We start from the raw sequence: 25231 nt of genomic DNA on the forward strand, positions 1-25231 counted from the left end.
TAGAGTAAAGCCTAGGGTAGAAAATGTAACATTTTTAATTATAAGGTAGATTAGAATCTAAAATGATTGGGCTCAATAATTCTAAGGTCGAGATATTAATATTTTTATTGGGTCTATATTATATTTAATGGGCTATATTAGATAAGTTCACAAACAATAAATTATTGAGATTGATTATGAGTTTTAATCAGGCTCAATAACTAAGTTAGGTTCTATTTATTATTTATTGAACGAGTTAGACTCATTTTAGAATTTAAAGATCGGTTATTAGAAATTTATTTCAATTTAAAATTATCACCGATTGAATTCTCCTATTAGTCACTGCCAATCTTACTTCTTTTTTTTTTTTTTTTTTTTTGAAAAGAACATCTCAATTGTATTACTTATGAATGAGCTGCATACAATCTTTCCTGTATAATAAGCTTTTGTATCTCTGGTGGAACACTCTCCATCTAGATCCTTTCCTCAACTATGGACAAAGAAATTTTTGCTAGATTATGTGCAACCTGATTACCTTCTCTATGGATATGTTGTACTCTCCATCTAGATCTATTCTTTAGCACTTCTTTCATATCTTCTACCATCTGCCCGAACCACTCCCAATTTTCCTTCTCACTGTTAACAGCCATCATAGCAATTAGGGAGTTACCTTCAAAAATTACCTTATCAAAGTTAATTTCTGCACACAATTTCATGGCTCTCCATAATGCATGTAACTCTGCTACAACTGGACTACAACACACTCCCCTTGAGCTGCATAAAGACACCAACACCTCCCCTTATCATCTTTGATCACAATACCTATCCTCGTTCTTCCTTCTTTCAGATTTAACCCCGCATCCCAATTCACTTTCACCACATCTTCACCTGGAGCCTTCCGCTTGTCTCTTCTTCCTGTTGCAGGACACACCTCCCTCTTTTTATCAATTCTCTGTGCCAACTGAAACTCCTCAAGAGTTACTTCTGCTTGTTTAACCACAACACTAGGACTACCAATTTTTTTTTTCAAAAAGAAAGGTGTTTCTTCTCAGCCATACTCCTCTCATCACAACTGCCACCCACTCCACCTCATCTGTATTCAACTTTTGGTTCAAATTGTTCCATAAATCCATGAAATGTACCTCAGTACTTGCCCACTTTTGTACCGGACTTTTTTCCTCTGCCCAGACATCCATGGTCCCTTTGCAGCTCCATAAGCTATGAGTAACTGACTCCACCTTGGATTCACAAACTGGACAATAGGATTTTTCACCACTTTCCTTTTGAACAAATTCCATCTAGTTGATAGTCTGTCATTCAAAGCTTTCCAAAGAAAAACTTTAACTACCCCCGGCACATTCAACCTCCACAACCTCTTCTAGTCAATGTTGATCCCAGCTGATATCTCACCTCTTTCTCTTTTTTTCCTACTCGCCTCTAAATAATAAGCACTTCGCACACTAAAAATTCCATCTTTCGTAAGACCCCATATTTGCTTATCAGGCATACCAGATTGACTAATAGGAAGACTACAGATTACCTTAGCCCTCATCTTCATTAAAAATCGCTCTTATCAGCTCTTCTTTCCATACCCCTGAGGAGTCAATTAATTCCTTAACTCTAACCTCCTTACTGAGCACAGTAGTTGGAGTTTGAATACAATGAGTAACCATGGTTGGGATCCATTGATCTCCCCATATTTTAATGCTATGTCCAGTGCTCACTCTCCACACTAGACTTTCCTTCAAAAGTCCCATTGAGCTTCATAAACTCTTCCAAATTAATGATGGTCTGTAGCCTAGTTTGGCTTGTAGTAGATCAGAATTTTTGTAATAGTTATCTTTCAACACCTTTGCAGCTAAAGATCGAGGATTAGACAGCAGCCTCCAACATTATTTTGCTAGCAAAGCAGAATTAAAACTCTCAAGCTCCCTAAACCCCAATCCTCCCTCAGATTTTGACACCCCCATTGCAGACCAACTTTTCCACTGGATCCTCTTATCATTTGCCTTATATTCCCACCAAAATTTTGCCATAACAGCAGCTATTTCTGTACATCACTTCTTTGGTAGCCTGAAGACATTCATATAATAATTAGGGATAGCTTGAATGACTGCCTTTAAAAGTACTTCTTTCCCAGCAGGAGATAAGAACTTATTCTTCCAAGTATTAACCCTTTGCCAGACCCTGTCCTTAATACACCTGAAAGAATTATAGTGAGACCTGCCAACCATAATTGGCAAACCCAAGTACTTCTCACAATTCAATATTAGTCTAGCCCCAAGCTCCTTAAGAATACCCTTCTTCACATTTGCCTTAACATTTGGGCTAAAAAACACAGTGGTTTTTTGCTTATTAAGACTTTGACCCGAGGCCAATTCATATAACTCCAAGATACTTCGAATTCTCTTCCACTCAATCCAACTTGTTTTCCCAAAAATGATACAGTCGTCTGCAAACAAGAGATGAGTCACTCTTGTCCCACCCCTAGCCACAACCACACTCTTTAATTCTTTCCTCCTCTCTGCCTGATTAAGCATTGCACTCAAACCTTCAGCACACAAAAGGAAGAGATAGGGAGAAAGTGGATCTCCTTGCCTTAAACCCCTAGTTGGTCTGATAATCTCACCTGGCCTTCCATTGATCAATACTGCATAAGATACAGTTGAAACGCAATCCATAATCAATTGTATCCATCTATCACCAAATCCCAGCTTTTTCATAACTTCTTTAAGAAAATTCCACTCTACTCTATCATATGCCTTGGAGATGTCTAGCTTAAGAGCCATGCTTCCCATTTTATCCTTCCGTCTTGTCCTCATGGAATGCAGTACTTCATAAGCAACCACAATGTTATCTGTGATTAGCCTTTTGGGAATAAAAGCACTTTGATTACTTGATATCACTGCATTTAGCACTTTCTTCAATCTATTAGCAAGGGCTTTGACAATGACTTTATTCATAACGTTGCACAGACTTATTGGTCTGAAATTTACTGACTTTGGCTCCTTTAGCTTGGGAATTAATTCCACAAAAGTGTGATTTAGTCCACTGTCCATCCTACTACCATTAAGAAACTGCAAAGCTGCCTTACACACATCCTCCCCAACAATACCCCAATAAGATTGATAAAAACATGCTCCATATCCATCAGGTCCTGGAGATTTAAGAGGTCCCATCATTTTTAAAGCTTCCACCACCTCCTCTCTTATGAATTCCTTCTATAGGTAGCTATTCATTTCTGCTGTGACCCTACCCTCCACTGCTTGTAGACAGGTTTTAATGGTGCTGTTTGAAGGGGTAGCAATAGTGTATACTCCATAAAAGTGCTCCCTAAAAGCTTCAGCAATCCCTTCTTGATCTACCTTTAAATTAGCATTTGAGTCCATCACTGATAGAATCTAGTTTTTTTTTTCTCCTTTGATTGGCTCATGCATGGAAGAACTTTGTGTTCTTGTCTCCCATGCAGTTCCAATTCTTCTTTGCTAGTTGCTTCCACTTTAGGTCCTCTTGCTCTAACAACACTCCCACTCTCATCTGAAGTAGGTTGAGTTCCTCTACATTCTGTGGCCCTTCTTGTTCCTGCACCTCTTGAATTTTTTTAGTCAGCATCTCAATATCCTTTACCCTATCTTTATCCTTCCTTCTAAACCACCCTTGAAGAACTCCCTTACATGAATTCAACAACTTTTGTATTCTTTTAATAGGGTCCCCTCTCGGCCCTTCCTTATTCCATCCCAACCTAACTATTTGTTCAACACATTCCTCCTTTATCCAGCTTGCCTCAAATCTGAATGGACATTCCCTTCGCCTAATCCTTTCTTCATATCCCATAAGAGATAATAAGATAGGTAGGTGATCAAAACATCTCCCTGCAAGACCCTCCACCTTGACCTCCTTATACATCAATTTCCATTGATTGTTTGCCACACACCTGTCCAGCTTCTCTTTTGTAAATGTATTGTCTTTGTGTCTATTTCTCCATGTAAAGAAACCACCTTGACATCCCAAATCTGAGAGGCTGTTACATTCTAAAGCCTCACGAAATTGTAACATCTAATTTTCACTCCTCTGGTTTCCCCCACACTTCTGCCTATACCAACACTTCATTGAAATCTCCAGCTACACACCATCCCACCTGATTTGATGGCCTTATTTTTCCCAACAAATCCCAAGACATACTTCTTTTACTTGTATTCAGATGACCATAAAAGCCTGTAAAAATCCATTCACTCCTCATTCCTTCCCTTCTTATCAACACATTAATATGCCACTGAGAAAAGTTCACCAACTCAATATCACTCTCAAACTTCCAAAACATAGCTAACCCCCCTCTTCTTCCTATTGGATCTACAACAAAACAACCATCCATTTGTAATCTCCCCTTCAGACTCTCCACCCTTCCTCCATTCACCTTGGTTTCCATTAAGAAAACCACACTAGGCTGCTTATTCTTTACCATAAACTAAAGATCTTGAACTGTCTGAGGGTTCCTAAGTTCTCGGCAGTTCCAACTAATTATTTTCATAATTCCTGGCGGGGCTGCCTCATAGCCACCGCCTCACAAAAGTCCAAAACAGACTCTACACCATCTTCAATTCTTGCCTTTTTCCCTCTCATTTCCATCATCGAATCCATTTCTTCATCTACTAAGGATCTCTTAGTATTAAGCACTGGAATACATACCTCAGTAGTTTGATTTTTCCCTCTAGCTCTTCTTTTCCATCTTCTAGTGCTTTCATTGATTCTGCCTCTATCACATGCCTCCTCAACTTGTACTCGATCCACCACAATTGCCTGATCTAGTCTAATTGAGTTAGACCTCTCCTTGACTATTAAGCACCCCTCCTCTTCTTGTAGATCTTTACTATCCTAACTAGATCCCTTAGGATCCCTTCCTCCGTCGCCCAAACACCCCATCTCCCCTCCAGATTCACTGACCACCTCCCTATCCTTCTCAGACAAAATGACAAACACCTGCTCCTCCTTATTCAGTCCATTCCCCTCCATAACATCCTCCCCCTCCTTTCCCATTCCTTCATCATCTCCCTTCTTTTGGTTTTCGTATCTTGTTCGATCACTCTGTTTACTATTCACAACCTTTGCTTTCAACCAAGTGCCGTATTGCACAACATCTGATGCCCCTTCTTTCGTACAACCACCCTTCCCGTGAACAATGCTCCTACAACCCAAACACATTTTAGGTAACTTTTCATATTGAAAAGGCACCCAAAGTTTGTCTCTCGTTGTCTTTACATATCTTCCCCTAGCCAATGGATTCTTCAGATTGCACTCAACTTTTACCCTCAAAAACCATCCCCACGCCACTCCATCTTCAGTGACATCTACATCAATTACCTTCCCAATCGACTTCCCAATCTGTTCTCTCATCCCCTTATTCATATGTCCCAGCGGGAGATTGTGCATTTGAATCCAAAGATTTTCAGTGTCAAAATCCAGTAGGTTAATTGGAGTCTCTCCATCGTAGTCCTTCAGTACAAATAGGTGATTATCAAATAACCACAGACATCCTTCCAGCACTCTATATTTGTCTCTTGAGCTTGCTAACGTTATAACAAAGCAATTGAAACCAATCTCCTCAAAGTCTAGAGGCTTCCTCACCCTCCAGATCTTCTCCATCGTCCCCTTTATAATTTCCTTCCCAATTCTTCTCGTCGAACACACTTTCCCTACAATGCTTTTTTCTCCCATTTCTCTTATACTTTCGTCTATTCCCCCATTCACTTCAAGCGGCGTATTCTCTTCTTCATTCAGCCGTAGCCGACTCCAAACCTCAGCTATCTCTTCCATCACTACCACCGTAGTGAGGAGGAACTTCACCCTTGACCTCCCACCTGCGCGGGAAGGAAAACAGACTAACAAACTTCACCTCCAATCGCCTCTCAGCGGACGGTTACGAGAGAAGACACTGACAATCCTACATTGAATGAATTATTAGATCATGTTTTTTAATTCAAACTCTCTTCTTGAATAATTGTAACCGAGTCCAACTCGAACTTGAACTTGTTGACATTCTATTCCAACAGGGATACAACTCTACAAGTCATCTACACATTAAAATTCTTTGATAAAGTTCAATTCAAACTGGTTGTTACCATCTCTCAAATCTCTTTATAAAGATTTCAATTCCACTTGTTATTTGGAAAAAAAAAAACCTCCTAGTCTAACACTATGATCAATTCTGTGTTAAAAATTTTAGGAATCAACACTACAAGGTAAGTAACTTGATCATAAATTAAGATTAACATACGTTAGCTAGTTATATATATATATATATAATTTTCAAAGTTAGTTCTTTCAAAGCAAGTGTTTATATACCACACATGTCATAATATTTGTAAACAAGTCATTCATCATTATGTATATTATAGTTATGTATGTATTATGCATCTCATGCATCTCACGTTGCAGAAGACATGTAAGTTTTCATAAGATCAAGTGTAAGATAAGTTCATAACAGTTAATCATATGGTTATTTAGATACATGATACCAATGCAATTTCAAGGTGGGCATGTAAGCTACATACTCAAACGTGGTCCATCGTAGTACACCAAAGTATTGCACGGTCAACTTCCTTTGCTACAGTAGGGGAAGTTAGTGTATAATTTTTCACACAGGGTTAAGTGTGTTGGCTAGTCAGATAAATCAGATTAGTCAGTTAATTCGGATAAATTAGTCATGCATAACATAAGCATCGTATGATCAATTATGCTTTTAAGCTCAGCATGACATTTTTTTATGAAAAAATTTATATTAATTATGTTTACGTTATGAGGATTTCTTATTGAGTCATCGACTCATTTTAGTTTGTCTTTATGACTATATAGCTGCAGGATAGAACTTAGTCTATGGAGGTGTGACAGTGGCGTAGATCATCATGTATAGATATTTTAAGTTATGATTTTTATGGTATGGGTTTTGAGAAATTTTAATAAATGTTTCATTGCAGTCTCTTCTATAATCTTGATATTTTAATAAAGAATTATTTAATTTATATAATTTTTATATCCAGTGCTTCTTTTAGAATAAAAGAAAATATTTTTAAGTTAAAAATTCAATAGTAACATTCCGACTCTAGAGCAATTTTAGAATTGACTTTATTTTTAACTATGAGGAGTGGAGTATTACAATCTGAGTTTGATTGTTCTGACAATGCTATTAATCATTACTTATTTAAAAAGTTTGAACAGAAAGGTAAGAGTGAATTTAAATTATTTGAACTATATTCTTTACTAATTACCTCACATGGTATATCATATAACAAATAAACTAATACATTATAAAGTATTATGCTTGATAGAATCTTTGAATGCACAATTCTGGAGTACTTTTTTTGAAAAGGTTTGTGAGATTCTAGAACTTTTACATATCATTTCTCTATTATAAAAGAATAAATTTAATAATTTTGAACTATATTCTCTGACACAAGCCTAAGATTCAGCATAAATAAAAGACAACTCATCCTACCTTTTCTAATCTTGATGATATCAGTAAAGGTTGCTAAATTTAATGCTATATTTTATGTAATGATACTTTAAACTGGACCATAAGAAAAAGGGACCAATTTCCTAACATCATCCAATCTTCAGCCATCTTGTATGACTGTTGTGTAACAGTTTACTTCCACCACATGCTTAGTTGTTGTAGTATCCTTTTTTTTTTCTCATTGAATTGAGCTTAAAAATAGACCATAACAAAGGTGAGGATGACGTAGATGAACCTAAACCTCAACTATAACCGGTCCCAACCCCATGCCAAAATAAATATTCTTATTTTCTTATTTTACAAATCAAATCTCCACCTACATAAATTCTCAAGCTAGTTGAGAAATTATTTGAACAATAAGATGAGATAAAATAATTTTAGATAAAAGTTAAAATTTGAATTATATATTATTAAAATATTATTATTATTATTATTTTAAAATTTAAAAAAATTAATTTTTTTAATTATATTTTATATAAAAATTTAAAAAAATTATAATAATAAGATGCGATTAGATGGTTTGAAAGTAATTTTCAATCCAAATGACATCTTAATAATAATGATCATAACAATAATGATTAAATTTTTGTAAAAAAAGTTTATTATTATTAATTTAATATTATCAAATCAATCCTTATTTTTTTACGACAGATTTGATTGTTTTAGTTTATTTATTGATGTGATATGATTAGTTTATAAAATTATTTAAATTAGAATAAGCACCAATTTTTAAAAAGCATTTTTGGGAATTGAGTTTGATGGAAAGGGCTGGGTACGTGACTCGTCTAATACGCCGAAGGGGAAGGGTTGGTCGACAACACCACCCAACTCACAGTCAAGACAACGCCAACCTCCTAGAAAATTTGATTCATTCATGATGTAATGTCTGGTTTTTAATATTTCGTGTTTGCTTGGTTTGGTTTATGCCCCCAATGCATTCAAGACTTTGTGGAAGAGGAACAGTAGGACTGGAGGAGCATGTTTAACTAGAGTAGGTAGCTGGGAACTACTACTGCCAGAAGAAATGAACGGAGCGTTGTGGCAGTAGCAGTGGGCAGCTACCACGTGCAACTCTCATTAAATTCGGTGTAGCTTAAAGGACCTCCGGTCCCCATTCCTGTCCAAAACCAACCTACCTCTCTTTCTCTGCAATCCTTTTATCACCACCGCCCCGATCATCGTATGAACGTACAAACCCACTCATTCTTGGCCTGTATTTGTTCACAATGCTTTATACCCAGAAAGCAATTTGAAGAAACTTGATCCCAGCTCCCTCGAATTCCAGCTCCTGTTCCTCTTTTCCAAGGTCTGTGATTCGTTTCTTCTTTGCCTTGGACTCTTATCTAAGAAATGTCTTTGTCTAATTCGGGTATTTGTTTTTTTTTCTTTCTTTTCTAATATTAATGTTTCGGGCAGAAAAAGATAGTTAATTGAAGTTTTGAATTGGTTATGGAAGGCCTGGAGGCTGTGCTGTTGTGGGTACTTGGTTTGGCGTGAATTTGGGAATCTAATTTGCACCTTTGTGACGTTTTAGGTGGTTCGGAATACGTGCTTTGTCTTTTGGGCAGTGCTCTTTTCGTTGCAATTGGTATTTATGCAATATTACTGCATCTACTCTTAAGGCTGTGTTTGGTTGCTGAAAAATGGAACTGGATACTACAATTCATGGACCAACGGATTTGGATCGGACGCAATCAGGAATATTTCCAATTTACTTAAAACAGTAATCAGTTGGAACACTCCACATCAGTCAATTATCTTCAACCAAACGCAGTCTTCATTCACTAACGCAATTCCTTATATTAATTCATTTGCAACGTGTAGTTTAGTATAAGTTAACAGCCCCATATTTAAAATAAGGCAATTATGGAATGCCTAGTAAGGTTTGGAGTGGCTTTTGAACGTTCTTCAAAGTTACTTGCATAGGTTTCTTGAAGAATAAAGTGAGCTAGATAAATTCAATTTGTCTGTTAAATTTTCAATCCCCTAAACTGTTGCTTATATAATCTCTGGCAGGGCAGCATGTCTGGATCCCAAAGGATACCCACAATGGCTGGTGCCGGGCATGGGAACAGTTACATAAATGGGGTAGTTTCTATCAGGAGCCCTGCTACAATATCTGAAGTCGACAAATTCTGCTATGCTCTTGGAGGAAAGAAGCCTATCCATAGTATTTTAATTGCAAACAATGGAATGGCTGCTGTCAAGTTTATGCGTAGTGTTAGGACATGGGCTTATGAAACATTTGGCACAGAGAAGGCAATCCTGTTGGTGGCCATGGCTACTCCAGAGGACATGAGAATAAATGCAGAGCATATAAGAATCGCCGATAAGTTTGTGGAAGTTCCTGGTGGGACAAATAATAATAACTATGCCAATGTGCAGCTCATTGTGGAGGTGTCACTCATATACCCTGGCTGTCCTGATACTTACAATTATTTGAATAATTCTGGAACTGACATTAACCTTTTATTTATTCCCTGATAAATTGTAATTCTTCATTACCCAGATGGCTGAGATAACACATGTTGATGCAGTTTGGCCTGGGTGGGGCCATGCATCTGAGAACCCTGAGCTACCAGATGCATTGAATGCAAAGGGAATCATATTTCTTGGACCTCCATCAACATCTATGGCAGCATTGGGGGATAAGATTGGTTCATCATTAATTGCTCAAGCAGCTGAAGTGCCCACCCTTGCATGGAGTGGCTCCCATGTAAACCTATGTCTCTTTAGTACGGAAGCCCTATTATTTATGTGCAAGGTCATTATACATCTGATATAAAAAATTTGTGATCCAGGTGAAAATCCCACCAGAAAGTTGCTTGGTGACAATTCCAGATGAAATATACAGGGAAGCATGTGTTTATACAACAGAGGAAGCAATTGCAAGTTGCCAAGTTGTTGGTTACCCTGCAATGATAAAGGCATCTTGGGGTGGTGGTGGTAAAGGCATAAGAAAGGTTCGTCTCAGGCATGCCAATGTTGTATCATTCTAACAATCCATATAATCCTCTGTAGTTAATATTCTGTCATAATATATAGGCTATATTGACATGGTGAATGTAATAAAATGGCATACGTAAAGTCAGTTAGTAATGGATCATATCAAGGAGATTGCTTGGACTGCCTACTTGCCTTATTTACAAAGTAAACATATGTTCATATGAATTTTCTAGGTTCATAACGATGATGAAGTTAGGGCATTATTCAAGCAAGTTCAGGGTGAAGTTCCGGGCTCACCGATATTCATAATGAAGGTTGCTTCACAGGTTAGATCATCTACTGTGTTTTGATTTTACTGGCCAGAGATGCCAAACTCTAGATTGTATTCTGATAGTCCATTTGGTGACTTGTAATTAGAGCCGGCATTTAGAAGTCCAGTTACTCTGTGATCAGTATGGAAATGTTGCGGCTTTGCATAGTCGCGATTGCAGTGTTCAAAGGCGGCATCAGAAGGTAGGCTAATTCGTTACGTAAATTTATACTTGCTTATTCGGTAGCAAATGGCTTTCTTTTTTTTCCTTATTACAACCATTATATTTTCATGAATTGCTGTTAATTTATGTCTCTCTTCATATTCTTTCTCCTAACTTTTCTCATGTGTGGCACCATCCTTGAGATCTAATTTGGACTAATTTGGACATCTATGTTGAACAGATTATTGAGGAGGGTCCAATTACTGTAGCTCCTTTAGAAACAGTAAAAAAGCTTGAGCAGGCAGCTAGAAGGTTAGCTAAATGTGTAAACTATATTGGAGCAGCTACAGTTGAGTACCTCTACAGTATGGAATCTGGCGAGTACTATTTCTTAGAGCTCAACCCTCGGTTGCAGGTATGTGTTATATGCTCTAACCTTAATTCTAGTCTTTGCAATGTGCTCATTTAGCTGTCATTCTTATGAATTTTTTATATGCTCCTTTTGATTTTGTTTGTTCGAGTTCTATTCTGAAAAAGATAATTGGGGCGTGGACCTGAAGTAGATGTAGAGGCACTGTGTGCCTTCAGTTAGTTAGCAAACAATTTCAAGTCTTTGGCAGAAGAACCTTTGACAAAAGATTTAAGTTGCTTAACATAGTAAGAGTTTCAGCTAGATTTTAAAGCACAGGCAGGATGTACTGGTGACTGTTATTAACAAGCACAACATAATGTTCTATGGATTAATCCCAATATAGGTGGAGCACCCTGTCACCGAGTGGATAGCTGAAATCAATCTACCAGCAGCTCAAATTGCAGTTGGGATGGGCATCCCTCTCTGGCAGATTCCTGGTATGATCTTACTGTATTCATAGTTTTTTCAAGCTCTTTTTCCCCTTTGATAAGTTTTAAAAAAAAAAAATGATCTCTTTATCTTCACCGTCAACTTTTAGTGTTTTACCTTCCATGTTTATGTGCCTTGATTAGAGATCAGGCGATTTTATGGAATGGAATATGGTGGAGGATATGATGCTTGGAGGAAAACGTCTACTCTTGCCATCCCATTTGATTTTGATAAGGCAGAATCTACAAGACCAAAAGGTCATTGTGTAGCTGTTCGAGTAACAAGTGAGGACCCAGATGATGGTTTTAAGCCTACAAGTGGGAAAGTACAGGTTAGCTGACAAGGATTAGCTGTCTCCCTTTTGGTGTTTCTTTTCCTTATATTATAAACCTATAATGAGTTATACAGTGTAGCAAGAGATATATGGTGTTTAATTTAGGGTTGATTGGGTTATGCCCAAAAGGGTGAGAGAGTTGTTGGTAGGCTGGAGAGAACAGTAGGGGCATGGTAATATTTTGGAAGTGTGAAGATTGTCTCCTTCATGTTTAATGTGATGCGAGGGAGAAAAATGCGCAAACCTTTTAAGATAGGGCCTCGTTGTGGAGCTGAAAAAGAATGTCCTCAATTCCCTTTGTAAACGGATAGCAGCTCCCGACAGTCTGCTTTATGTAGCTTTTCAGATTTCTTGAATTTATATTTTTTCTCTTCCTTCCGAATAGGGGTTGTTCTCTTTTATGCTTTCTGTGTACTGGGATTGTGCCCCTCTAATCTTTTTAGTGAAATGAAATTACTTATCAAGAAGTTACACACTTTGTGCAGGAGCTGAGTTTTAAAAGCAAGCCAAATGTGTGGGCATACTTCTCTGTTAAGGTAAGTTTAATTGTCTGATTTTATTTGGACTTAACTTTAAAGTTGAAGACTGAATTGTGCTGGACATCCTGATTTTCAGTCTGGAGGAGGAATCCATGAATTCTCAGATTCTCAGTTTGGTAAGTATTAAGAAATGAATACTGCAAATTTGATAACTTGGATTGGGCAAATAATAATAAAAAGTATCTACTAATTAATTTAAATTACTCAGCATCTGATTCTTCACTCTGCATGAGCAATTCCTCCCCCTTTAAGGCCATTATGTTGCAAAAGCTGTTCTATGGCTTATGAAATACCTGCAAAATGAGTGTTTCCTTAGATATCTTTTAACAGTGTTAATTTTGATTCATTACTGTTGAATTTAGAAACGAATCAACTTATAACTAACAAAGATATCATTTGTGTCGTATCTCAGGACACATTTTTGCATTTGGAGAGTCCAGAGCTCTAGCTATTGCAAATATGGTGCTTGGTCTGAAGGAGATCCAAATTCGAGGAGAGATTCGTACCAATGTTGATTATACAATTGACCTTTTGCATGTAAACCTCTCACTTCTTAACTATCCAATCCTATCTATTTTCTAAAGGGAAAAAACAGAGGTAGAAAGAAATACAAACTGACAATGTACAAATGTGTGCAGGCTTCAGATTACAGAGAAAATAAAATCCACACTGGCTGGTTGGACAGCAGAATTGCCATGCGAGTTAGAGCAGAAAGGCCACCTTGGTATCTCTCCGTTGTTGGAGGGGCTTTGTTTGTAAGCACACTTGTTTCCTTTTTTATTTTCTGCTTTTCTTGAGGTGTTTTGTTATAGGATAAGCTCACCTATATTTTCTATCGTGTGCAACTCAGAAAGCATCTGCTAGCGGTGCGGCTGTGGTTTCAGACTATGTTGGTTATCTTGAAAAGGGGCAAATCCCACCAAAGGTATTAAGATAAATAGTACCCTATTTTGGGTCCTTATTTTGGTGACTTGTTAATTTAATTCTTTTTCATGTTAATGTTTGCATATACTTGCAGCATATATCACTTGTCCACTCTCAAGTGTCCTTGAACATTGAAGGAAGCAAATATACAGTATGTATTCCATGATGTCAATTCAATACAAAGGGCTCCTTATTTCACTAACCTGATGGAAAACTGTTTCTAGATTGACATGGTTAGGAGGGGACCAGGAAGCTATAGGTTGAGAATGAATGAGTCAGAGATTGAAGCAGAGATACATACTCTACGTGATGGGGGTTTATTAATGCAGGCAAGTTTTTTCTCTAGAATTTTTGTAGTTTTTGCTATATTAATAGTTGCAGCCTTGCTTCTAGCTGTTTATATTTAGATGATATATATGGTAGGCAAAAATGAAGCCAATAAGGTATGTAAATTGTTATCATTGATCATTTCTGAATCAAAGTTGTACCATGTATCTGTCACTGTGTGTGTGGTTATAATGTCAAATATCCAGGCTGTACTATGTTTCGTTGTTTATGAACGTGCATGTGTGCACTCATGCATTTGAGTACGTGTGTGCACGCACGCGCTTGCCTTTGTTTGCACTTGTGCAAGTGCTTGTATTTATTTATGTGATAGTGGATACATACATATTAAGAAATGGTGAAGTGACAACTAAATAACAACTTGTATACAACTATGTAATAAAATAATATTTTAAAAATTTTATTTTGACTTTTACTTTTGATTTGATGCATTTAAATTTTAAAAAAATATTAGTATTTTAAAGTTGTCTATAAGTTGTGAAAGGGTTGTTACCCCTATCACTACTCATACATATTAGTCTAAACTCGTGAATCATTAGGGTGGATCCTAATAACTTGCTTTGAAATTCATATTCACAGTTGCTTTTGCACAAAATGTTTGTGCCATTTGTCAGTTTCTATAAATCTAACTCATCCACAAACCCCTAGGGGTTGGCTCAAGTGGTAAAGGCCTTGGGCTTGGGGGTATGCTCCTCCCAGGTCTAAGGTTCAAATCCTCTTGGGTGCAAACAATCTTTAGGGGCCGGAAAACTCATTGTCAAAGGCCTATGCACCCAGGATTAGTCGGGACGTTATTCTTGGACACCCGGTGCCAATCAAAAAAAAAAAACTCATACACAAATGACGCATATTTCTCAAGTTTCATTGCTCATTTTATTCTGTTCATTTTTTGATTAGTTGTAAATATTAGTTTCTATTCAGAACGATCACTTTCATGTAAATCATCAGAGTGTATACTACCTACTGTCTGTTCTGATGCATTTTACAAAGTTAAGTTAATCAGGTGTCAAACAATAGCACTTTTGCAGGTTTTATGATTGACTTATAGATTTTTTCAACAATTTCTATAGGAGTACCATACTTAAATATTCATCATTCTTGTGTCAATAAGTGAAAAATCCATGTTGACTTGAAAAGACTCATCACTATGTATAGGAGCAGCACTATGTATCAAGTTTGTGGGTTTAATATCATGAAAGAAAAAGTATGTTTCTTATACTTAGCAAATCCAGAAACTTTTATGATATTGTTTCTAGAACCTTTTATGTTATTCTAGTATACTGTGGCGAAAGAAGATAAACATTTCAATTTAAGAATTTGGCTCTTTAAATTATTATCCAAAAATATCAGTGTGGTTGCTTGCTAAGTTTTTCTGAATTTTGCATAACTGTGACTGGTGTCAATTTTGTTACAGTTGGATGGAAACAGTCATGTTATATATGCAGAGGAAGAAGCAGCTGGAACTCGCCTTCTAATTGATGGACGGACTTGCTTACTTCAGGTTGCCCAGATTTTCGTCTTTCCTCATGTCCTACCTTACTTTTCTCTTTCCCCAGCTTGATGAGACTAGTTGTCAAAATTGGTTGTATTCAGAATGATCACGATCCATCCAAGTTAGTAGCAGAGACACCATGCAAGCTACTGAGGAATCTGGTTGTTGATGGTAGTCATATTGATGCTGACACACCATATGCAGAGGTTGAGGTTATGAAGATGTGCATGCCTCTTCTTTCGCCAGCTTCTGGAGTTATCCACTTTAAAATGTCAGAAGGTCAAGCAATGCAGGTACACTATGTTCAACATTAGGCGTGAAATATTTGATTTTGACATATGTTAAGAAAACTTTTTTTGTAGGCTGGTGAACTTATAGCTAGGCTTGATCTAGATGATCCCTCGGCTGTAAGAAAAGCAGAACCTTTCCATGGGAGCTTCCCAATTCTGGGGCCTCCAACTGCAATTTCTGGTAAGGTTCATCAGAGGTGTGCTGCAAGTCTAAACGCAGCCCAAATGATTCTTGCGGGCTATGAACACAACATAGGTGAAGTAAGTACTCTATAACCAACTTATAAAAAAAAAAAAAAGTACTCTATTACCAATTCCCCTCATGACTTAAGAGCTTTGAGCAATATTATGAACCTTATTAAATTTGACTGGAGACCAGTCTTATCAAAGAGTTTTACCATCTCAGGTGGTGCAAAACTTGCTCAACTGCCTTGATAGTCCTGAACTACCTTTCCTTCAATGGCAAGAGTGCTTGGCGGTTCTGGCAAACCGTCTCCCGAAAGATCTTAAGAATGAGGTAATTAAATGTCATGTAAATCTTCTCTAAAGTTTAATGGTCTTAGTGACTCTAAAATAATACTTCAAACTGAGTTGTCTTCACCCTTGTATAATTTTCAGCTGGATTCAAGATATAAGGAGTTTGAGGGGATTTCAAGCTCCCAAAATGTTGACTTTCCAGCAAAATTATTATGGCGTGTTCTTGACGTGAGTTTCCTATTTCAAGTTTCTCATTTTAAGTGAATTTTATTTTCCTCAAACTTACAGTACAATAAATTTATATGCTTATTTTGCTGCAGGCCCATCTATCCTCCTGTTCTGATAAAGAAAAGGGAGCCCAAGAAAGGCTTGTTGAACCATTGATGAGTCTTGTGAAGTCTTACGAGGGTGGAAGAGAGAGTCATGCTCGTGTAATCGTTCAGTCACTTTTTGAGGAGTATTTGTTAGTTGAAGAACTATTCAGCGACAACATCCAGGTAAGTCTGCATCATGGAACATAAATTGTTTTTCTATGTTGGCCCAATATTGCATATATCTTAGCTGCATATTGGGGATTGCCAATGCCAATCTTATATGGCCTGCTATGAATACTCCAGGCTTTAATTGATGGATTAGAATTAGAATTTTGATGCTTGTAATTGTTTTCTTCCTCTACTCTTCTAGAGTGTCTTTCTTATACATCTTTTCCCAACATGAATTTTGTTTTTGATGGAATTCTGGTTTTCCATCTATACCTGAAAAAGAACCCTAAATTGGTGTCTCCATCTTATCATTTATGCTGGACTACCAAAACATGTTCAATGGCCATTTGGAATACTGTGTGTGTCAATTCCCTCTCTTATTTTCTTCCCAGTTTTTTGTTTTTTATTTATTTTTTGCATTACTCCATCAGTAAGTATATTTCACTGCACTCTTGTACTTCAAGACAAACTTAATTCCTGTGCCTCAATCCAACTTTAGAAGGGTTTCAAGATTACAAAACATAATATTCCAATCAGGAAGTTGCTTTCAAGACCATTAGGAAGAAGAAAAGAGGGGGTATGAAAAAAGAAAAAGAAAAAGAAAAAGAAAAATAGAAAGAGGTGGCTGAGGAAATGGTGGATCCATCTGGGGCACTTTAAGAAGGTGGCTTCTAGAAGAAAATTATTCAACGTTCTTCACTCGTTGTTGGTGTTGTTTTTCCCTTGATCCTTTCTTTCTGCCCCTAATAAATTTGCCATATAACCCTTAAAACTAAAAACTAATTCTTATAAAGCCAAAAGTTTCAGGAACTTTGGGATGATTGCACAAACATGAATGTTTGTTTTATAAATGTCTTGTCCAGGCTGATGTAATTGAACGTCTTCGACTTCAATATAAGAAAGATCTTTTGAAGGTTTTGGACATCGTGCTTTCTCATCAGGTACTAATTATAACACACTCAATTGGCTTGTCCTTGTCTATTTTAATTTTCCCCAAAAATATTGTGTATGACTGCATTTCTTTGCTTGCAGGGTATCAGGAGTAAAAATAAGCTGATACTGCTACTCATGGAACAGCTGGTTTACCCTAATCCTGCTCCATACCGGGATATACTAATCCGATTCTCTGTACTAAACCATACAAATTATTCTGAGGTTGGCCTTTGCATAGAGTGACTCAAGCATTAATTGTTAACTCAGATTTTTTTCTATGTTTTTCACCTTTTAGATTGTGAACAATTACTCTTACTCTGCCATGGGGAGAGGATATGTTGTTTTCTCTTGATTTATCTTGCCCTTTTGTCATTTTGCAGTGATCAGTGTTTATTTCCATTTTCAAGTAATTTCATTATTAACATCGAAGTCCTTAAACCCAGTTTATTTATGCAGTTGGCACTAAAGGCAAGTCAACTGCTGGAACAAACTAAATTGAGCGAACTTCGTTCCAGCATAGCTAGAAGTCTTTCTGAATTAGAGATGTTTACTGAGGATGGTGAAAGTATGGATACTCCCAAGAGGAAAAGTGCCATTAATGAAAGAATGGAGGATCTTGTGAGTGCTCCCTTGGCAGTTGAAGATGCCCTTGTAGGTCTCTTTGATCACAGTGATCACACACTTCAAAGGCGGGTTGTGGAGACTTACATTCGTAGGCTATACCAGGTGTGACTCAAGATCTCGTAATTTTCTGATTATTTTTAATTTTTTAATGATTTAGTGTTTTTAACTCTATCTCTGTCATCAGCCCTATCTTGTAAAGGGGAGCGTAAGGATGCAGTGGCACAGATCTGGTCTTATTGCTTCATGGGAGTTTTTTGAAGAGCATATTGAGAGGAAAATTGGGAACGAAGATCAACTGTCTGAACAACCACTAGTTGAGAAACACAGTGAGAGAAAATGGGGAGCCATGGTCATTATTAAGTCACTTCAATTTCTTCCATCAATTATTAGTTCTGCACTGAGAGAAACAACGCACAACCTTCACGAATCAGTCCCAAATGGATCAGTAGAACCAGCTAGCTTTGGGAATATGATGCATATTGCGTTGGTTGGAATCAACAATCAAATGAGTTTACTTCAGGATAGGTAGTGTAGCACCCTTTATACTCACATTAAAATATGTTACGTTAAATGAAAAAATCAATTTATTTATGTCATATAGAAGCTGGAAGTTTATTTAGGATTTATTGGCTTGCATTAATGAGTTCAGTAAAATCCTATGCAATCTTATTTTATTGAAATTGAATTTATATGTAATCTCAACCACTTGACATCCCCATCTTGGATAAAAAGAAATGCCTTTAAGTTATTTTCTTTTTTGGTTTTCCTTCTCTTCTATAATTTCTTCTTTCTCTATCCCCCTTTATTCTTCCCTTTTCTTTCTCGACATCAAACGTATGCCAGATTGTTTAAGTTTCAGATTGTCATTCTAATGATCAGAACCTTAATTTATAATAACACCCCTTCTAAGCCAGAGTTATCCTTTGATGCTTTACAGTGGTGACGAAGATCAGGCTCAAGAGAGAATTAACAAGTTGGCGAAAATACTTAAAGAGAAAGAACTAGGCTCTAGCTTACATGCTGCAGGTGTTGGAGTAATAAGCTGTATCATACAGAGGGATGAAGGGCGAGCCCCAATGAGGCACTCCTTTCACTGGTCAGGAGAAAAGTTATATTATGAGGAGGAGCCTCTATTGCGGCATCTGGAACCTCCTTTGTCTATTTACCTTGAACTGGTTAGTAGATATATGGTTGAGTCCTCTGTATATGATAAAAAATGAAAGTGAAAGGAAATAATTTCATAAGCATCTTTCATCTGATAAATTATCAACATTTTCTTGAGGCAGGATAAGCTTAAAGGTTACGACAATATACAGTATACCCCTTCCCGGGACCGTCAATGGCACTTGTATACTGTTATTGACAAGCCACTACCAATCCCAAGGATGTTCCTCAGAACGCTTGTAAGACAATCCACATCAAATGAAGGGCTTACAGCATATCAACGGCTGGATGCTGAAACAACATGTAGTCAATGGAAGATGTCTTTTACTTCAAGGAGCATTTTCAGGTCCTTAATGGCCGCAATGGAGGAGTTGGAACTTAATACACACAATACTAGAGTCAAATCTGACCATGCTCATATGTACCTTTATATTGTACGGGAGCAACACATAGATGATCTTGTGCCTTATTCAAAGTAATTGTGATTATTTTCTTTTCAGTGGTTTTTCTTTCAATATAAGATAGTGAGTTTCCTTTCTGGGGTCTTACCATGAAGATATGGTTGTCAGGAGGGTTGACATAGATGCTGAGGAGGAAGAGAGTACTGTTGAGGCAATCTTGAAGGAACTGGCACATGAAATTCATGCATCTGTTGGTGTAAGAATGCATAGATTAGGTGTTTGTGAGTGGGAAGTGAAGCTTTGGATGGCATCTTCCGGACTGGCAAATGGTGCTTGGAGGGTTGTGGTAACAAATGTGACTGGTCATACGTGCACTGTACATGTAAGTGTATTTATTAGTTATAGTTTATTTATTTTTTAAATAAACAATGTTTCTACCCAGCCACGCATTTTCAGCATAAAATATGCAAAGGTTTGTTTTACAAGATTGCTAGAAAGTAAACTAGCGATTGGCCCATTACCCATACAGGTGTAGTAATTAGCATCAGAGGTCAAACTCGGATTGAACATAGATATTTAGTCTTACTGATTTGTCAACTATCTACAAACTATTAAGAAGTGATTAATGAAGAAATTTAGGGTTGGCACCAAAAGCAAGAATTTGAAAATGCCAATATGTTGTCTTTTATGTTCTAAGATTGTATATTGGTGATGATGAGAGATTGTTGTATATTGGTGATGTCTCATCATCAACCGGATGGGGCAGATATACATCATTTTCAATTTATGTTTGTCATGCTAGAGCTGGTTTAATACTGTCCTAAAGGCTCTGGCAATCAATCCATTTACTTTTTGGATGAATTGAAGACAAGTATGAAGGATGATGATGATGAGGGACAGAATTTAGTGATGTGTATAAAAGGTAGTTAATGGTAGTTTGGGTCTTTCCTGAGTGTCAATGGTCCAGTAAATAATATTTTGTGTAGTAATACCCATATAGGAGAGGTAGAAAGTTTGCAGTGTTAGTAACTTTAATGGCACTTGACCTATTTTCCTATTATAAATTAATATCTAGGTTGGGTTCTTTCTAAATTGTCGTTATATTATTGTTTGATACAATATTCAGACATATCGGGAACTAGAGGATACCAGCACACACAGAGTGGTCTACCATTCAATCTCTGGTTTGGGTCTGCTGCATGGGGTGCCGGTCAATGCACAATATCAGTCTTTGGGAGTTCTTGATAGGAAACGTCTTTTGGCCAGGAGAAGCAACACCACTTATTGCTATGATTTTCCACTGGTGAGGACTATGCTATGAATATGCTACAATCTCTCTCTCTCTCTCTCTCTCTCTCTCTCTCTCTCTCTCTCTCCTTATTGCAAATACAGAGATGCAGTTTAAATTTTTACCCGAGGAGATGTTTTTCTGCAGGCATTTGAGACTGCCTTGGAGCAGTCATGGGCAGTCACATATCCAGGCACTAGGAAGCCCAAGGATAAAGATCTTCTAAAAGTCATGGAGCTCAAATTTGCTGACCAAGAAGGTGCCTGGGGTACTCCTCTTGTTCCTGTGCAGCGTCCGCCTGCGTTCAATGATGTTGGCATGGTAGCCTGGTTCATGGAACTGTCTACTCCTGAATTCCCTTCTGGAAGGACGATTCTGGTGGTAGCAAATGATGTGACCTTCAAAGCTGGTTCTTTTGGCCCAAAAGAGGATGCATTCTTCCTTGCAGTAACTGATCTTGCTTGCAGTAAGAAACTTCCATTAATTTATTTGGCAGCAAACTCTGGTGCCCGTATTGGGGTAGCTGATGAAGTCAAAACCTGCTTTAAAGTTGGTTGGTCTGATGAATCAAGCCCAGAGCGTGGTTTTCAATATGTATATTTAACCCCTCATGATTATGCTCGGATTGGATCATCTGTAATAGCACATGAAATAAAGCTGGTAAATGGGGAAACCAGATGGGTTATAGATACCATTGTAGGAAAGGAGGATGGCCTGGGGGTTGAGAACTTAACTGGTAGTGGGGCCATTGCCGGTGCATATTCAAGGGCATACAAGGAAACGTTTACCTTGACATATGTGACTGGTAGAACTGTTGGGATAGGTGCTTATCTAGCTCGGCTTGGGATGCGGTGCATACAGAGGCTTGATCAGCCCATAATTTTAACTGGTTTCTCTGCACTAAACAAGCTTCTTGGCCGGGAAGTATACAGCTCCCACATGCAACTTGGCGGCCCTAAAATTATGGCAACTAATGGGGTTGTTCATCTAACAGTTTCAGATGATCTTGAAGGGATATCAGCCATCTTGAACTGGCTTAGCTATATCCCTCCCCATATAGGTGGTGCACTTCCCATTCTTAATCCCTCAGATCCTCCAGAAAGATCTGTTGAGTACCTCCCTGAAAACTCGTGTGATCCTCGTGGTGCCATTGGTGGTGCATTGGATAGTAGTGGAAAGTGGATGGGAGGTATTTTTGATAAGGGCAGCTTTGTTGAGACGCTAGAAGGCTGGGCAAGAACAGTTGTTACAGGAAGAGCAAAACTTGGAGGAATCCCCGTGGGGATAGTTGCTGTTGAGACACAGACAGTCATGCAAGTTATCCCTGCAGACCCAGGCCAGCTTGATTCGCATGAGAGAGTTGTCCCTCAGGCGGGGCAGGTATGGTTTCCTGATTCTGCAACCAAGACAGCCCAAGCATTGTTGGATTTCAACAGAGAAGAGCTCCCACTTTTCATTCTTGCCAACTGGAGAGGCTTTTCGGGTGGGCAAAGGGATCTTTTTGAAGGAATCCTTCAGGCTGGATCAACCATTGTTGAAAATCTTAGAACATACAAGCAGCCTGTTTTTGTATATATCCCAATGATGGGTGAGCTCCGAGGTGGGGCATGGGTGGTTGTGGACAGTCGGATCAATTCAGACCACATCGAAATGTATGCTGACCGAACAGCTAAAGGTAATGTCCTCGAACCTGAAGGAATGATTGAGATCAAGTTCAGAACCAAGGAGCTGCTAGAGTGCATGGGTAGGCTTGATCAACAGCTGATCAATCTGAAGGCAAAAATCCAGGAAGCCAGGAGCAGTGGAGCTCATGGGTTGGTTGAATCTCTACAGCAGCTGATACGAGCCCGTGAGAAGCAACTTTTGCCTGTGTACATCCAGATAGCCACCAGATTTGCTGAACTACATGATACTTCCCTAAGGATGGCTGCAAAAGGGGTCATTAGAGAAGTTGTGGACTGGGCTAATTCTCGTTATTTCTTCTACCGGAGATTGCGTAGGAAAATTGCCGAAGAGTCGCTGATCAAGACTGTAACGGATGCTACTGGTGACCAATTGTCACATCAATCTGCAATGGACTTGATCAAGAGCTGGTTTTTGGACTCTAATATTGCAGGAGGCAGAGAAGATGCTTGGGTAAATGATGAAGCTTTCTTCAAATGGAAGGATGATCTAAGTAATTATGAGGATAAACTGAAGTTGCTAAGGGTCCAGAAGGTATCCCATCAATTAACAAATATTGGCGACTCAATTTCAGATTTGCAAGCCGTACCTCAAGGTCTTGCTGCCCTTCTAAGCAAGGTAAGCCAACAAACAAAAGTCTCTTGTTTCCAAAGCATCCACGTATATATCATATGGAACCTGAGGTGGTTGTTTGAATGATACGCAGGTGGAGGCAACAACTCGAGCACAATTAGTTGATGAACTTCGCAAGGTGCTTGGTTAAAAAAGTTGTGCTTTACAGGTGATTATTATGTTCTTGCACTTTTGCTGCTTCAACCCAGTTACATCTTGATTATTTGATGTGTTGAATCCATCTGCTACTTCCTACCCTACAGGTAAACGATTTTGTTGGCTGTATGGAACTTCACTACAAATCAAAGATGGCAGAGCTCTAGGTACCAGTTTCATTTGTTGGCAGTGTAAATTTTGTTAGTCTGTTTTGTTAAGTGTGGCCAAGCATATTCCTATAGCTAGAGGAGGACCAGCTTAGCAGGTTCAGTATAATTGGTTTCCTGCATGTCTGATGTGCCTTAGCCTCTCAATATTTAAATATTTTTGTAATTATCCAATCCATTGTTCTACATTTCAAATACTGAAGGACTCATGAGAAAAATAATGACGCGAGAATCTTAGTTACTGCCCTTGCTCATCATATTACTCCTGGGTTGTTTCTTTGGTCCATTAATTCTTACACAAGTTTAGGAATCAGAAATTTTCAAGATTCTGGAACCCTCAATTTGGATGTATAAGCCAGGCCATGGTACCCTTCCCACTTTCCTTGTAAATTCGAGTTCAGAAGAATTTTTGGAGCAACATGAAAAATGTTTGGGGTGCCATACAAACTCTGGTCATTTACTGGTTTTTTTTTGGTCGAGGCTGAACTCGGGCAGAGCTTCAGTCAATATATTTTGTGCCCCAAAAAGAAGCTCTGGGCTCAACCTGTGTCGACATTACCAATCAGTTTCTTTCTCGCATCTCCCGAGTTTCGGTTTTATTTTTATCTGGAAGATGACACAAAAGAATAATATGTTTGATTTCATCTCAAAACATAAAACATTTTCATTGGCAAATAAAAAAACGCTTCTATTTTTGGTTTCGAAATGAGGTAATGAGTTATACATCTCAACTCCAAGTGGGGCCCCCCAAATAAAAATTCTGTTTCGTCCTCCATGTTGACTGACCCCTTTAAACAGATATATATATTCTGATCCGAGAGCCCAAGCAAGAATCCAACTTTATTGTGTCAATGAAAAATAAAACCAAGGTGGAAAACAAAAGAGTTTTGCTATATACAAGCACAGTTGCGCATTAATTTGTGTACCAATATTGATTTATTCATACTTAAAATTTAAATTAACACTATTTTTAATAAAATTTACTTTTTGACCAATCACATTATATTGATACACAGATTAATGCATAATATGCTTGCAATTATATTTTTTCAAAACGAAATTTGAGTTTGCTCGCTCTTTCTTCTGGGCATTACTTCATCTTGTGCTTGAGTTTCTGTATCTTCTCTCTTTCCTTTCTTTTCTACTCTTCAAGTTTCTTCTTTTCCTTGTCTTTTTTCCGTTTCATCTCGTCTTTTGCCTGTTGCTTCTTCTCCTTCTCTTCTCTCCTCTTTCTCCTCCTTTTCTTTTGCTGTCTTTCTCTTCTCTTTCTCCTTCAATTCTTCCCTGCTCCCTTCTCTTCTGATTTTGAACACATTTTTTACTCTCGTTGTGAAAAACATGAACCCAAATATAAAGCATGGGTTTATTTTGTTTTTTGAGCTGGATTTGCGGTAAATTAAGCCGTCTTATTGTCAGCATCCAGCATTCAACTTTTCTTTTGTCATCAATCAATTGCTGTCGGGCGGTGGCTCCCACGGATATATAGAGAAGATGAGTTGGTCACAAACATTAATACTGATTAGAGAAGTAAGTTTTTTTTTTCCCTTTTTAATTACCAAAATAATATATATATA

General features: G+C 37.8%; 2 protein-coding genes across 6 annotated transcripts; one reads left to right on the forward strand and one right to left on the reverse strand.

Annotated features, from left to right (window-relative positions):
• Positions 1–3408: 3408 nt before the first annotated feature.
• On the reverse strand, positions 3409–4035 carry LOC122312563. The gene has a single exon (XM_043127205.1). It carries the CDS (start codon positions 4033–4035, stop codon positions 3409–3411), a length of 627 nt encoding a protein of 208 aa, XP_042983139.1.
• Positions 4036–8284: 4249 nt separating this feature from the next.
• On the forward strand, positions 8285–23914 carry LOC122314421 (acetyl-CoA carboxylase 1-like). Of its 5 annotated transcripts, XM_043130014.1 has the most exons (34): positions 8285–8792; positions 9021–9074; positions 9503–9883; positions 9996–10202; positions 10288–10449; positions 10666–10758; positions 10850–10945; positions 11147–11320; positions 11661–11754; positions 11890–12077; positions 12566–12616; positions 12696–12735; positions 13032–13156; positions 13258–13374; positions 13470–13544; positions 13638–13694; positions 13768–13872; positions 15303–15389; positions 15482–15673; positions 15743–15931; positions 16077–16187; positions 16289–16375; positions 16468–16644; positions 17493–17570; positions 17662–17784; positions 18019–18288; positions 18371–18711; positions 19124–19361; positions 19473–19825; positions 19920–20133; positions 20878–21054; positions 21187–23340; positions 23429–23503; positions 23598–23914. In XM_043130014.1, exons 3-33 carry the CDS (start codon positions 9509–9511, stop codon positions 23483–23485), a joined length of 6807 nt encoding a protein of 2268 aa, XP_042985948.1. In that variant the 5' UTR covers positions 8285–8792; positions 9021–9074; positions 9503–9508; the 3' UTR covers positions 23486–23503; positions 23598–23914. The 5 variants fall into 5 exon arrangements, with proteins under 5 accessions (XP_042985948.1, XP_042985946.1, XP_042985947.1 ...); XM_043130012.1 differs by lacking the exon at positions 9021–9074 and having other exon boundaries at positions 8286–8792; XM_043130013.1 differs by lacking the exon at positions 9021–9074 and having other exon boundaries at positions 8286–8792; positions 9508–9883.
• The last annotated feature ends 1317 nt before the right edge of the window (positions 23915–25231 follow it).

This window comes from Carya illinoinensis, chromosome 6, assembly GCF_018687715.1.
Source record: "Carya illinoinensis cultivar Pawnee chromosome 6, C.illinoinensisPawnee_v1, whole genome shotgun sequence".
In the NCBI taxonomy this organism is placed as follows: domain Eukaryota; kingdom Viridiplantae; phylum Streptophyta; class Magnoliopsida; order Fagales; family Juglandaceae; genus Carya; species Carya illinoinensis.

Excerpts from the sequence above, each read along its gene's own strand:
- LOC122314421 (XM_043130011.1), top strand. The coding sequence starts at position 9,130 with ATGGAACTGGATACTACAATTCATGGACCAACGGATTTGGATCGGACG. Across the intron at positions 9,210-9,507 it reads TTTCCAATTTACTTAAAACA|CATGTCTGGATCCCAAAGGA; the intron begins GTAATCAGTTGG and ends CTGGCAGGGCAG. Across the intron at positions 15,932-16,076 it reads ATGAACACAACATAGGTGAA|GTGGTGCAAAACTTGCTCAA; the intron begins GTAAGTACTCTA and ends TTACCATCTCAG.
- LOC122312563 (XM_043127205.1), bottom strand. The coding sequence starts at position 4,035 with ATGTTACAATTTCGTGAGGCTTTAGAATGTAACAGCCTCTCAGATTTG.